The 15,448-nt window shown below is 44.6% G+C and overlaps 1 protein-coding gene across 2 annotated transcripts in view; it reads left to right on the top strand.

The window, feature by feature from the left end:
• The window catches only part of LOC106568406 (exosome RNA helicase MTR4), a 75,776-nt gene that overhangs the window by 59,828 nt on the left and 500 nt on the right, over nucleotides 1-15,448 (top strand). Inside the window, exons 21-25 of one of the 2 annotated variants that reach the window (XM_014138719.1) lie at nucleotides 2,889-3,052; nucleotides 7,695-7,800; nucleotides 11,539-11,595; nucleotides 12,462-12,624; nucleotides 14,740-14,844. In XM_014138719.1, the coding sequence (XP_013994194.1) occupies nucleotides 2,889-3,052; nucleotides 7,695-7,800; nucleotides 11,539-11,595; nucleotides 12,462-12,624; nucleotides 14,740-14,844 (595 nt within the window). Of the gene's footprint in view, nucleotides 1-2,888; nucleotides 3,053-3,422; nucleotides 3,457-7,694; nucleotides 7,801-11,538; nucleotides 11,596-12,461; nucleotides 12,625-14,739; nucleotides 14,845-15,448 lie in introns of those variants that run through there. The other variant, XM_082960526.1, reaches the window with a different exon arrangement.

Genomic DNA, 15,448 nt, shown 5'->3' with positions numbered 1-15,448 from the left:
GTGGTTGTCGAGGGTGCAACGGGTCAGCACCTCAGGAGTAAATGTCAGCTGGCTTTTCATAGCTGATCATTCAGAGTATCTCTACCACTCCTGCTGTTTCTAGAGAGTTGAAAACGGCAGGTCTGGGATAGGTAGCACGTCTGGCGAACAGGTCAGGGTTCCATAGCCGCAGGCAGAACAGTTGAAACTGGAGCAGCAGCACGGCCAGGTGGACTGGGGATAGCAAGGAGTCATCAGGCCAGGTAGTTCTGAGGCATGGTCCAAGGGCTCAGGTCCTCCGAGAGAAAGAAAGAGAATTTAGAGAGAGCATACTTAAATTCACACAGGACACCGGATGAGACATTCTCCAGATATAACAGACTGACCCTAGCCCCCCGACACACACTACGGCAGCATAAATACTGGAGGCTGAGACAGGAGGGGTCGGGAGACACTGTGGCCGACGATACCACCGGACAGTGCCAAACAGGCAGGATATAACCTGTACATAGATTTTTCTATTGTGTTATTGACTGTACGTTTGTTTATCCCATGTGTAACTCTGTTGTTTTTGTCGCCATACTTTGCTTTATCTGTGCCAGGTCGCAGTTATAAATGAGAACTTGTTCTCAACTGGTCTACCTGGTGAAATAAAATAAAAATAAAATAAACACTGGCTCGTAAAAAATAAAATCTCAACCCTCTGCTTGGCTTCTGGGACTGTGCCACTCCACAAAGGATCGGCCTGCATAACATCTTGTCCAAAGCCTGCCACAGCAGGACAGACATGCATACAGACCGGCAGGCAGGTAGACAGACACTTTCACTAGAAACACAAAGCTGGTTAAATTCTATTTCTAGTGCATTTGTTGTAATTGACTTAGGCTTGAATTCAAGACATAGTACAGTATAAGTGTGTAGGGTTATGCCTAAGTATCTGCTAATCAGCTTTACAATATGAGTTAATGTGTAAAATAAATATCCTCTGACTTAGTGGGTTGCCTAGAGCTGTGATGATGGAGAGCTAGATGGTACTGGTGGTGGTCTAACACTGGACCGGGAGGTAGCCTAGCACCGGTGTTGTCAATCTCTCCCCGCAGCATGTTCTAGTGGTGTTGGGTGAGCTTGTAATTGTATAATGGTCTTAAGCAGGGACCGTTACATGAGGTGTGTGGCGGGGAGGAACAAACTGGCCTGTAAGACAGACCGAGACGGTTAACCAACACTGTTGGTCTCAGCTGTGTCAGTTTCGACTGGGCTGAGATCTGATTGGATTTCATCCCTCAGTTTGCGGCTTCAGTCATGCAAGGGGGATGGCTGCCGTTTTACGGGCTCCTAACCAACTGTGCTATATTACATGCTCCTTAGTGTTTTTTCGCATTGTTTGTAACTTATTTTGTACATAATATTGCTGCTACCGTCTCCACTCTGGGCTCCCGAATGCCGCAGTGGTTTAAGACACTGCATCTAAGTGCAAGAGGCGTCACTGCAGTACCTGGTTCAAATCCAGCCTGCATCACATCCGGCCGTGATTGGGAGTCCCATAGGGCGGTGCACATTTGGCCCAGCGTCGTCCGGGTTTGGCCGTCATTGTAAGTAAGAATTTGTTCTTAACTGACTTGCCTAGTTATATAAAGGTTAAATATATAAAAATATGACCAAAAGAGCGTCTGGATATCAGAACAGCGATTACTCACCTTGAACTGGACAAAGATTTTCTCTTTAATGAGTCCGACGCGAATGAATACGGTTTCTCCGAGACCAGGCCCAAATCCCCATCATTCGCGTGAAGAAAAGACGGGTACAGAGGGGGTGTCTTGTGAGACTTTGGCGGCAAGTGGTTAACCCATCTCTACCGTCCGTTCTATTGGCCAACGTGCAATCGCTGGAGAATAAACTGGATTAGCTCTGTACGAGACTATCTGTAACTGTAATATCTTGCTCCTACCCCAAGCCATAAGACTGCTGAACAATTAATCAAAAGGCCACTGGACTTTTTACATTACAATTGAAATATATGATTTAAGATTAAAATAGTACATTTAAAGGATTGTTTGCACTGAGAGCAGGGATTTTTCTGCCATAGAAGCACTTGGGTGGGCCGCCTAAGCATATCTTTTGGATGCCTATGTCCAAACTATATATTATTTTATATATATACGAATTTAAAATACATTTTCAGAATGTAAAACTAAAACCAGATATAAAGTATGTAGGAAAGATAATGGTGATATGCTTAGAAATGTCCTTGTTTTCCATGAAAACATACATGAAATGAGTTGCAAAATGATGAATAGGAAATGTAGTCAAGAAAAAAATCATCGAACCCACAAATGCTGATGCTCCAGATACTCAACTAGTCTAAAGAAGGACAGTTTTATTGCTTATTTAATCAGCACAACAGTTTTTATTTAATCAGCACAACAGTTTTCAGCTGTGCTAACATAATTTCAAAAGGGTTTTCTAATGATCAATTTGCCTTTTAAAATGATAAACTTGGATTAGCCAACACAATGTGCCATTGGAACACAGGAGTGATAATGGGACTCTGTACACCTAATCCATAAAAAAAATCTGCCATTTCCAGCTACAATAGTCATTTACAACATTAACAATGTCTACACTGTATTTCTGATCAATTTGATGTGATTTTAATGGACAAAATATTAGCTTTTCTTTCAAAAACAAGGACGTTTTAAGTGACCCCAAACTTTTGAACGTGTGTTTATTTTGTATAATGATATAATCTTTTGTGCGCTAACAATCACCAAAATCAAAGCTAGACCATCAGGGTAATTTAACATTTAAAATGCCTAAACCCCTTTTTAATCCACAGAGACTGTTTTCTTTATCCTTACTAGAGGGTGATGTTTTAAGCAGTGTTATGTTATCCTGTGTGTCTCTGTTAGATTGCAGGGGACATTAAAGGGGCCAAGCGGGAGCTGAAAAAGGCTAGGACCGTCCTGCAGATGGACGAGCTGAAGTGCAGGAAGCGTGTCCTGAGGCGTCTGGGGTTCGCTACTTCCTCTGATGTCATTGAGATGAAGGGCAGAGTGGCCTGTGAGATCAGCAGGTAAGGAAAAGAACATCTGCAGCAGTAACGCTTTACCTCAAAGTTTGCATTTTGATAATGGTGAAAAGCACAGGACATAGAATAAAACCTGTACCAGTCAGATTTAATCCCATCCACATGGATACATGTCGGTCTTTGGTAGTTCTAATCTAAAACCAGACAATAGCAGATGTACTGAGCCCAATCTTATCATGTAACCTGTTTAAAAGCAAGGTTATGTTATAATTCTGTTTAAGGCTGTATTAAACCCTTCTCTGTAATAATACTATGATTGATCCTAGAACAGTGTGTATATTACCTTGCTATTGAATCTCTCTGTAACAATACTGTGACAGATCTGATACCTGTGTTATTGCTGTGTATGATCCAGTGCTGATGAGCTGCTGTGAACAGAGGTGTTCAACTTAGAACACATTGAACAAAAATATAAATGCAACAATTTCAAGATTTTACTGAGTTCATTCAAGTAAATCAGTCAATTTAAATTAATTAATTAGGCCCTGATCTTTGGATTTTACATTACTGGGAATTAGGGCTGTCCCCGAAAGTCGACCGAAAATCGTCTGTTCTTTCGACCAATCGATTGGTCAAAATTAAAATGTTTATTTGTAAAACGTGTATATGTAACACCCTATTTGTTTTAACCTCTCTAGGGTATGTGGGACGGTAGCGTCCCACCTAGCCAACAGCCAGTGAAATAGCAGAGCGCCAAATTCAAAACAACAAAAATCTCCGAATTCAAATTTCTCACACATACAAGTATTATACACCATTTTAAAGTTAATCTTCTCGTTAATCCAACCACAGTGTCCGATTTCAAAAAGGCTTTACAGCGAAAGCATAGCATTAGATTATGTTAGGACAGCACCTAGACAAGAAAAACCACACAGCCATTTTCCAAGCAAGGAAAATCTTGCTTGGAAAATGCGTCACAAAAACCAGAAATACAGCTAAAATGAATTACTAACCTTTGATCTTCATCAGATGGCACTCATAGGACTTCATGTTACACAATACATGTATGTTTTGCTCGATAAAGTCCATATTTATATCCAAAAAAACCCATTTTACATTGGCGTGTAATGTTCAGAAATGTTTTGCCTCCAAAACTTCCAGTGAATGAGCACATCAATTTACAGAAATACTCATCATAAACTTTGATAAAAGATACAAGTGTTATGCACAGAATTATAGATAAACTTCTTCTTAATGCAACCGCTGTGTCAGATTTCAAAAAAGCTTTACGGCGAAAGCAAACTTTGCAATAATCTGAGTACCGCGCTCAGACATCAAAACAAGCCATACAGATAGCCGCCATTTTGGAGTCAACAGAAGTCACAAATAGCATTATAAATATTCACTTACCTTTGATGATCTTCATCGGAATGCACTCCCAGGAATCCCAGTTCCACAATAAATGTTTGTTTTGTTTTGATAAAGTCCATATTTCTGTCCAAATACCTCCTTTTTGTTTGCGCGTTCAGTCGAGTAATCCAAATGCACTGTGCTCGCGCAGTAAGTTCAGACGAAAAGTCAAAAGTTCTATTACAGTTCGTAGAAACATGACAAACGATGCGTGCATGGCCACACAGTTGTGGGTGAACAGGGAGTACAGGAGACGGCTTAGAACGCACCCTTGTGGGGCCCCGGTGTTGAGGATCAGCGGGGTGGAGACGTTGTTTCCTACGCTCACCACCTGGGGGCGGCCCGTCAGGAAGTCCAGGACCTAGTTGCACAGGGCGGGGTCGAGACCCAGGGTCTCAAGCTTAATGACAAGTTTGGAGGGTACTATGCTGTTGAATGCTGAGCTGTAATCGATGAACAGCATTCTTACGTAGGTATTCCTCTTGTCCAGATGGGTTAGGGCAGTGTGATTGCGATTGCGTTGTCTGTGGACATATTGGGGCGGTAAGCAAATTGGAGTGGGTCTAGTGTGTCAGGTAGGGTGGAGGTGATACGATCCTTGATTAGTCTCTCAAAGCACTTCATGATGACAGATGTGAGTGCTATGGGGCGGTAGTCGTTTAGTTCGGTTACCTTAGCTTTCTTGGGAACAGGAACAATGGTGGCCCTCTTGAAGCATGTGGGAACAGCAGACTGGGATAGGGATTGATTGAATATGTCCGTAAACACACCAGCCAGCTGGTCTGCGCATGCTCTGAGGACGTGGCTAGGGATGTTTAAATGTTTTACTCACGTTGGCTGCAGTGAAGGAAAGCCCGCAGGTTTTGGTAGCGGGCCGTGTCAGTGGCACTGTATTGTCCTCATAGCGAGCAAAGAAGATCTTTAGTTTGTCTGGGAGCAAGACATCGGTGTCCGTGACGGGGATGGTTTTCTAATTGTAGTCCGTGATTGACTGTAGACACTGCCACATACATTTCGTGTCTGAGCCGTTGAATTGCGTCTCTACTTTGTCTCTATACTGACGCCTAGCTTGTTTGATTGCCTTGCGGCGGGAATAGCTATAGTTGCTGTTTGCATTCGGTCATGTTGCCTTGCCATGATTAAAAGCAGTGGTTCGTCACCGTGGCTACCACATCACCGATGCACTTGCTAATAAAGTCGCTCACCGAATCAGCGTATACATCAATGTTGTTGTCTGAGGCTAACCGGAACATGTCCCAGTCCACGTGATCGAAGCAATCTTGAAGCGTGGAATCAGATTGGTCGGACCAGCGTTGAACAGACCTGAGCACGTGCATTTCCTCTTTTAGTTTCTGTCTATAGGCTGGGAGCACCAAAATGGAGTCGTGGTCAGATTTGCCGAAAGGAGGGCGAGGGAGGGCTTTGTATGCGTGGCGGAAATTAGTGTAGCAGTGATCCAGAGTTTTGCCAGCCCGGGTCGCGCGATTGATATGCTAATAAAATATACACGACTGTGATTATAATCGAGGAGAATTCTCTTGGTAGATAATGCGGTCGGCATTTGATAGTAAGGAATTCTTGGTCAGGTGAACAAATGGACTTGAGTTCCTGTATGTTGTTATGATCACACCACGACTCGTTAATCATAAGGCATACACCTCCGTCCTTCTTCTTACCAGAGAGATGTTTGTTTCTGTCGGCGCAATGCGTGAAGAAACCGGGTGTCTGTACCGACTCTGATAACGTATCCCGAGTGAGCCATGTTTCCGTGAAACAAAGAATGTTACACTCCCTTGCTCGAATTTCGTCTACCTTGTTGTCAAGAGACTGGACATTGGCGAGTAGTGTACTCGGGAGTGGTGAGCAACGTGCCCGTCTACGGAGCCTGACCAGAAGACCGCTCCGTCTGCGGCGCCATTGTTTTGGGTTGCTTAATCATGTGCGTGTGCTTACTCAACATTGACAGGAGTGATCCAAACACCAGACAATTACTAAAACTCGTAAATGGAATGAAATAAACCAAAAATAGTTATAAATATATATATAAATAAATAATAAATAAATAATATATATATATTTATATATATTTCTTTTTATATATATATATTACTGCTTGACTAAAACAAATCTCGGTCGACCGAACAATCAACCAGCTGAATAATTGGAGTCAGCCCTACTGGGAATACAGATATGCAGATATACAAAATAGGGGCGTGGATCAGAAAACCAGTCAGTGTCTAGTGTGACCGCTATTTGCATCATGCAGCGCGACACATCTTGTTTGCATGGGCCTCAGGATCTCGTCACGGTATCTCTGTGCATTCAAATTGCCATCGATAAAATGCAATTCTGTTCATTGTCCGTAGTTTATGCCATAACCCCACCGCCTCCATGGGGCACTCAGTTCACAACATTGACATCAGTGAACTGCTCGCCCACATGATGCCATACACGCGGTCTGCCCAATACAGTTGAAACCAGGATTCATCCTTGAAGAGCCCATTTCTCCAGCGTGCCAGTGGCCGACGAAGGCCCACTGTTATGACATCAAACTGCAGTCCGGTCAAGACCCTGGTGAGGAAGACGAGCATGCAGATGAGCTTCCCTGAGACAGTTCTTTTTAGAATTTGTGCAGAAATCCTTCTTCTTGTGCAAACTTTGAGTTTTATCAGTTGTCCAGGTGGCTGGTATCAGACAATCCCAGAAGCCAGATGTGGAGGATCTGACGTTACACGTGGTCTGCGGTTGTGAGGCCGGTTGGACGTACTACCAAATCCTCTAAAACGACATTGGAGGTGGCTTATGGTAGAGAAATTAACATTCAATAATCTGGCAACAGCTCTGGTGGACATTCCTGTAGTCAGCATGCCAATTGCGGGCTCCCTCAATTTGAGGCATCCGTGGCATTGTGTTGTATGACAAATCTGCACATTTTTGAGTGGTGTTTTATTGTCCCCAGTACAAGGTGCACCTGTGAATTGATCGTGCTGTTTAATAATCTTCTTGATATGCCACACTTGTCAAGTGGATGGATTATCTTGGCAAGGAGAAATGCTCAATAACAGGGATGTGAACAAAATTGTGCCAAAAATGGAGAAATAAGTGCGTATGAAACTCTTCTGGGATCTTTTATTTCAGCTCATGAAACATGGGACCAACACTTTACATGTTGCATTTATATTTTTGTTCGGTGTATATTAACATGCTGTAAAAAACAAAAAAAAACAAACGTATTGACAATGTGACTGATCTTAGAGCTGTGTTCTGTTTGATCCAGTGCTGATGAGCTGCTGCTGACTGAGATGGTGTTCAACGGTCTGTTCAACGATCTGACTGCAGAACAGGTTACTGCTCTGCTCAGTGTCTTCGTCTTCCAGGAGAATGTAAGACACACACACACTGGGAACACACTCAGATGCACACCATTTCCTACGCAATCAGATAAAACACTTTTGGCCAGATAAACATCCTCCATTCTCCATGCCATCACGCCACCTCTTACTTACATTCATACATGCATACATGCATACATCAACAAAAGCACACTAACCTATTACCTTACAGTAGCCTAGTGACCTTATCTCTTGGATTTAAGATTAGATCTCCAGTACATCCTCTTGGGGCTTCCTCTCCCCTCAAGGATTTCCTGTGTCAATTGTTTGAAAACATTTAGTCTTGTCTAGCTCAATTTCAGACCTCCCCAATAACAAATTCCACTCAATCCAGGCAGCGGGCAGTCAAACTGTCAAAAGTATTCTTTAGTAGGTCTCTGGCACGTCCCCCCCCTCTGTAAGCAGGGAGATGCAGAGCCATTATGGCAGCCTTCAGTTAGGGGCTGTTCCAACCTGGTGCTGGGGTGTGAAATGCATGGCGTAAGGGTCTAGCTATCTCTATATGTTTGTGTATCATAGTGTAACGACAGTACAGGTGTAGTCTTGAGGAAAGGTCTAGTGGCGTGTGTGTGTATCATCATGTAACACTACATTAAGGGTCCAGCTCCATGTGTTTGTGTATCATATATCTGTCTAATCAAATTGTATTAGTCACATTCGCCGAATACAGCAGGTGTAGACCTTAGTGAAATGCTTACTTATGAGCCCCTAACCGACAATGCAGTTAAAAATATTTTTAAATACGGATAAGAATAAAAAATTAAATTAACAAGTAATTAAAGAGCAGCAGTAAAATAACAATAGTGAGAATATATACAGGGGGTGTACCGGTACATAGTCAATGTGTGGGGGCACTGGTTATTTGAGGTAATATGTACATGTAGGTAGAGTTATTAAAGTGACTATGCATAGATGACAGCAACAGAGAGTAGCAGCGGTGTAAAAGAGGGGGGGGGGGGGGCAATGCATATAGTCTGGGTAGCCATTTGATTAGATGGTCAGGAGTCTTATGGCTTGGGGGTAGAAGCTGTTTAGAAGCTTCTTGGACCTAGACTTGGCACTCCGGTACCGCTTGCCATGCGGCAGCAGAGAGAACAGTCTATGACTGCCTGGTATAGAGGTCCTGGATGGCAGGGAGCTTGGCCCCAGTGATGTACTGGGCTGTTCGCACTACCCTCTGTTGTGCCTTGCAGGCGGAGGCCGAGCAGTTGCCATACCAGGCAGTGATTCAACCAGTCAGGATGTTCTGGATGGTGCAGCTGTAGAACCTTTTGAGGATCTGAGGACCCATGCCAAATCTTTTCTCCTGAGGGGGATAAGTTTTGTCGTGCCCTCTTCACGACTGTCTTGGTGTGCTTGGACCATGTTAGTTTGTTGGTGATGTTAGGTTCTACTTTTTTAAATAATTCAACGGACACTTGAAAAGATTAACCAAGTTTAATTATTCCCAGAGGGTCGATACAACTGTAATTCAGACACAGACATGGCTTCCCCCGTGGTAGTATTCATACCCCACTTTGGGTAGAGTCTCCTCCTTATTGCTAAACATTGCATAATTATTGCTAAGCAGGGAGCTTAACAGTGCGAAAGGCAGAATGGTGAACTTACTAAATGACAGAGTTTGACTGTGTGATATTAGGTTGCTTCTTGTGTAAATATTTTCCCTCTGGATTTTAATGATTTGTATGTTTTTTGTAAGCTTTTTGCTCCAGTAGAGGGTTCTCTTGTGTCATGCATGGAGCAACTGCCTTTTATTTATCGCCCTAATAATATTGTCTTTTTATTGGACAAAGTGCAGTTTGTTAGCTTCCCTGCCATGCCCTCACTGTTAAACATGGTGTTAAACATCGGACAGCAAGTGATATGAGCCTTCACCGGTTTCTCAGTACTGCCACATGCGATTGTGTTCCCTGCACTCAGCCCCTCCCAAGCTTCATTATGGCACATGTCTCTTTTGTATCTAATGCTCCTATACTTCTGAGTATAACAATGTTCAAAGTTTCACCCAGAATCCAACAACACCAAGGAAGTTGAATCTCTCAACCTGCTCCACTGCAGCCCTGTCTATGAGAATGGGGGCGTGCTCTGTCTTCTTTTTCCTGTAGTCCATCATCTCCTTTGTCTTGATCACGTTGAGGGAGAGGTTGTTGCCCTGGCACCACACGGCCAGGTCTCTGACCACCTCCCTATAGGCTGTCTTGTCGTTGTCGGTGATCAGGCTGTTGTGTCATCGGCAAACTTGATGATGGTGTTAGCCGTGCCTCGCCGTGCAGTCATGAGTAAACAGGGAGTACAGGAGGGGACTGAGCACGCACCCCTGAGGGGCCTCTGTGTTGAGGATTAGCGTGGCGGATGTGTTGTTACCTACCCTTACCACCTGGTGGCGGCCCATCAGGCAGTACACGATCCAGTTGCAGAGGGAGGTGTTTAGTCCCAGGGTCCTTAGCTTATTGATGAGCTTTGAGGGCACTATGGTGTTGAACGCTGAGCTGTAGTCAATGAATAGCATTCTCACGTAGGTATTACTTTTGTCCAGGTGGGAAAGGGCAGTGTGGAGTGCAATAGAGTTGCATCATCTGTGGATCTCTTGGAGGTAAGCAAATTGGAGTGGGTCTAGGGCTTCTGGAATAATGGTGTTGATGTGAGCCATGACCAGCCTTTCAAAGCACTTCATGGCTACAGACGTGAGTGCTATGGGTCGGTAGTCATTTAGGCAGGTTACCTTCGTGTTCTTGGGCACAGGCACTATGATGGTCTGCTTAAAACATCTTGGTATTACAGACTCGGACAGGGAGAGGTTGAAAATGTCAGTGAAGACACTTGCCAGTTGGTCAGCACCTGCCTGGAGCACACGTCCTGGTAAGCCGTCTGGCCCTGCGGCCTTGTGAATGTTGACCTGTTTAAAGGTCTTACATCAGCTGCGGAGAGCGTGATCACACAGTCTTCTGGAACAGCTGGTGCATCTCATGCATGTTTCAGTGTTATTTGCCTCGAAGAGAGCATAGAAGTAGTTTAGCTCGTCTGGTAGGCTCGTGTCACTGGGCAGCTCTCGGCTGTGCTTCCCTTTGTAGTCTGTAATGGTTTGCAAGCCCTGCCACATCCGACGAGCGTCAGAACCGGTGTAGTACGAGTCTACATTGCAATTTAGTCTTCTATATGTCATATCTACTGCCTGCAAGTCTCCGTCTCTCGTCCCTCTGTTGTCTGTCAGCAGATAGTCTCTGTGACATTCACATGCCGCTGTCGTCCAGTGTCAGGACAATGGACGCCAGCAGAACGCCCGATCATTAGTCAGGCTAACAAAGGACATCCCAATTTGAAGCTTAGGACAACATATTGTATCCTTTTATAGTTTGAGATCTGTTAAGGTCATCCGTATCCTTTAAGAGAAGAAACATTTAGCCGACACAGTAGAACGAGATGCTCTGCAGTCTGAGTGCTTCGTCCCATTACTGAAGTGGGTCACTCGGCATGTTTCTTAAATCAATAACCAACAGACGGCAGTAATGTTTTAGTGACACTTAGTAGTACTGGAGCAGAGACCGATCAATTATCCTGCTACCGAGTGCCCTGGACCACAACATCGGCTGACATTTTCTGTTGATTATCCAACTATTCTTCATGTTGAATTTGCGACAACAGCCTCTGCTCTTCGACACACAGCAGGTGGTCGCAGTGTGTCCAAAGTTTTAGACTAACATCATGTTTGTGTTCTCTTCCTTCCCTCAGGCGAATGAGATGCCCAAGCTGACAGAGCAGCTGGCTGGACCACTGAGACAGATGCAGGTAAACATTCCACATGACGCTGCGGAATAGGAGCTGTCCAGGGGGTTGGCCTAGGTTACAAAGCAGGATCAATGTGTCCCTGGTTAAAAGTAGAGTATTTGGGGCACAGCCAATGAGTTTAGCAGCTGGCTTTTCTAAATATTATTAAATAACTTTAGGTAGCCTAGTGGTGCCAGTAACTGAGAGGTTGCTAAATCGAATCCCCGAGCTGACAAGGTCAAAATCTGTCATTCTGCCCCTGAACAAGGCAGTTAACCCACTGTTCCTAGGCCGTCATTGTAAATAAGAATTTGTTCTTAACTGACTTGCCTAGATAAATAAAGGTTAAATAAATAAAATAATGAACTTCAAATATAGCATTGCAATGGGCATGGTAGCAAACTGGATACTTGGTGATGCTGCTTTGTGACACACCCCTCAGACCTGGTTTAGTCTGCTTTTCAGGTGTGTAGTTTGTTATATTTAGTTCATGTTAAACCAAAGCATTGATGTTTAACTAGACTGCAATCTATGTGAGACTTGGCAGCCAACCAGTTTACCTATTCTATTGACTTAATGCTATTTCTGTCTGCTGAGACTTGGCACATTCTGCAAAGCCAGCTAGGTCCACTGTCTACAATCTAGATGTTTGGTGAAAGATAAAAGATTTGGGTCTCCCTGCCTGAGTGTTTGCCTTCATGTGAATGGCTGCTTGAGATGAACAGAAAACTACAAATAAAGCTTAAATTAATGATACATTTCCTGTCCATTTCATTTTCTATTTACAAGGATTCAGCACCCAAACTACTTAGATGATTATTCTGAGCTCGAGCATGTTATTTATTATCCAATGTCTGTTTTCTTGAACTGTCTGTTGTGGTTGTCAGGAGTGTGCCAAGCGCATTGCCAAGGTGTCTGCAGAGGCTAAACTGGAGGTGGATGAGGAGACCTACCTGGACAAGTTCAGGCCTCACCTGATGGACGTGGTCTACACCTGGGCTAACGGATCCACCTTCGCTCAGATCTGCAAGATGACCGACGTCTTTGAAGGTAACTACCCCACCAACACCTGTCGCCCTAATACCTGTACAGAACTATGAAATGGACAGCTCTTTCCAAATGTTCTTATGCAGGACGTCAGACATCTTTGAAGGTAAATTATACATGCATTTTAGTAATTTAGCAGGTGATATTATCAAACTTAGTCAGTGCAAGGTAACTTAACGCCTGCCCTCAATGTCAATGAAATGGATGTCTGAGCGCTTTCAATTGTTGTCTTTCTGTTTCCGTGTGGGGTCTTTCTGTTTCCGTGTGGGGTCTTTCTGTTTCCGTGTGGGGTCTTTCTGTTTCCGTGTGGGGTCTTTCTGTTTCCGTGTGGGGTCTTTCTGTTTCCGTGTGGGGTCTTTCTGTTTCCGTGTGGGGTCTTTCTGTTTCCGTGTGGGGTCTTTCTGTTTCCGTGTGGGGTCTTTCTGTTTCCGTGTGGGGTCTTTCTGTTTCCGTGTGGGGTCTTTCTGTTTCCGTGTGGGGTCTATCTGTTTCCGTGTGGGGTCTATCTGTTTCCGTGTGGGGTCTTTCTGTTTCCGTGTGGGGTCTTTCTGTTTCCGATGTCTACAACTAGCTGTTAATAACAGTATTTGGTTTTGGCATCTTTCATGTTGTAGGTCATTGAAGGTGAGCCAAAAGACCTGGTGAAGAACTCAGTTGAAACACATCGTTTTCTCTGCATTCTGACTTGGCTTTGGTCCATTATATCTTGTCAGGAATTGTTTTTGTCTGAAAGAGGGACATTGTTGGGGGCTTGGAGTAGGAGAGACTCTTCAAAGGAGGACAGATTTTAAGCCAACTCTGGATGAACTTCAATGGGCTGAAATGTATAGCTTCAAAATGTTTAGAACTATCATGTGGGTGCAATGGACTGTCCTTACATCAAGAGTGGCACTGTCTATGAATTTAAGGGGTTAGGCCTGCATTTCCCGAGCCCCATTCCTATCCCCCATCTGTATTCCAAAATAAGGGATGGCACTGCCGTTTCGCTGAAAAACGAATCCCAGATTGTAGCTTTAAAGGGATACTCATTTGTATGTCTCTGTGTGCAGTTTGAAGGAAGTTGCGAACTAGCATTAGTGTAATGTCTGGAAGTCTTTGGTAACTTCTAGCATGCTAGTAGATACCATAGACTTTCAGTTATTGCGCTAACACTAGTTAGCATTGGCTCGCAAAACTACCATTAACTTCCTTCATACTGGACGCAGAGAGACAAAATGGTATCCATGAGTTCGTTGGGGTCTGGGGAAGTAGATCAAGGGCTTTATTGCCAAAATCCCAAAGTATCCCTTTAAGGCACCATGAGAGTGGAGGATTTAAAATGAGAAATGGCTGAAACCGATCGCCCCCTAATGCTCTCATTCTCTCACTGTGAGAACACTCCGGACATCACCCTGACATGAGCAGTAAAATATGTAGCTCCCTTTTTAATTACCATGAGCGAGATCCATGTTAATTTATTAGATCTTTCTGAGATTTTGTCTCTGGCTTCCATGCTAAACTTGGCTGGAAACTGGTTGTGTTTTACTAAGGGGGAATGTAGAGTTGGAGTGAGTAAGAGGGAGTATTGCTCTTCTCTCTCGGTGAGTGAGGGTCTGGTCACTGACCGGGGGATCCTTGGTGTGGTTGGTGCTCATGGTACCGCGGTGTGGTTGGCGGCGCGGTTGGTCCTCGTGGTACCGCGGCGTGGTTCAGTTAACCCCTTAATGATTACCTGCAGCTCTCCCCTTGAGCCCTGGTGGCTCCAGTGTTAATTTGACTCAGCCCTGTGTCTGTGTTCTGTCTTTAGTATAAACCCCCCTGTTCTGTCGGTCTTTAGTATAAACCCCCCCTGTTGTGTCGGTCTTTAGTATAAACCCCCCTGTTGTGTCGGTCTTTAGTATAAACCCCCCTGTTGTGTCGGTCTTTAGTATAAACCCCCCTGTTGTGTCGGTCTTTAGTATAAACCCCCCTGTTGTGTCGGTCTTTAGTATAAACCCCCCTGTTGTGTCGGTCTTTAGTATAAACCCCCCTGTTGTGTCGGTCTTTAGTATAAACCCCCCTGTTGTGTCGGTCTAAAGGGAGTATCATTCTGTCTCCCTGCGCTGAGTTGTCTGTTTGTATATTGATCCCTGTCTGTAGGTAGTATCATCCGCTGTATGCGTCGCCTGGAAGAGCTGCTGCGTCAGATGTGTCAGGCAGCCAAGGCCATCGGCAACACCGAGCTGGAGAACAAGTTTGCAGATGGTAAGATCTGTTATGCTCACTGGCTGACTCAATCCTCACACAGCTCAGAGTATTCAACTATAGTCTAAACTAGTAGATCAAGTTTGCAGAGGGTAAGTTTGTTCTGCCTACTGCCCTCTTGTAGCCTGCTTCCCAGACCCAGATTAAGCCTACTGGACTAGGAAGCATTCTCAACTGAGAATCTTTTTAAATGGCTTTTTACATATTTTTGGCAAACTGGTCCTAAAACTTCCGCTGCAGTCTGTGGAGGTAACCCTCGGGTCCTCTGCAGTCTGTGGAGGTAACCCTCGGGTCCTCTGCAGTCTGTGGAGGTAACCCTCGGGTCCTCTGCAGTCTGTGGAGGTAACCCTCGGGTCCTCTGCAGTCTGTGGAGGTAACCCTCGGGTCCTCTGCAGTCTGTGGAGGTAACCCTCGGGTCCTCTGCAGTCTGTGGAGGTAACCCTCGGGTCCTCTGCAGTCTGTGGAGGTAACCCTCGGGTCCTCTGCAGTCTGTGGAGGTAACCCTCGGGTCCTCTGCAGTCTGTGGAGGTAACCCTCGGGTCCTCTGCAGTCTGTGGAGGTAACCCTCGGGTATACCGTACACTAGGTTCTGTGTTAGGTTTCA

This window comes from Salmo salar, chromosome 13 (assembly GCF_965601325.2).
Source record: "Salmo salar chromosome 13, fSalSal1, whole genome shotgun sequence".
In the NCBI taxonomy this organism is placed as follows: Eukaryota; Metazoa; Chordata; class Actinopteri; order Salmoniformes; family Salmonidae; genus Salmo; species Salmo salar.
The sequence above is the reverse complement of the archived record's forward strand: the minus strand, read 5'-3'. Positions and strand labels throughout refer to the sequence as shown.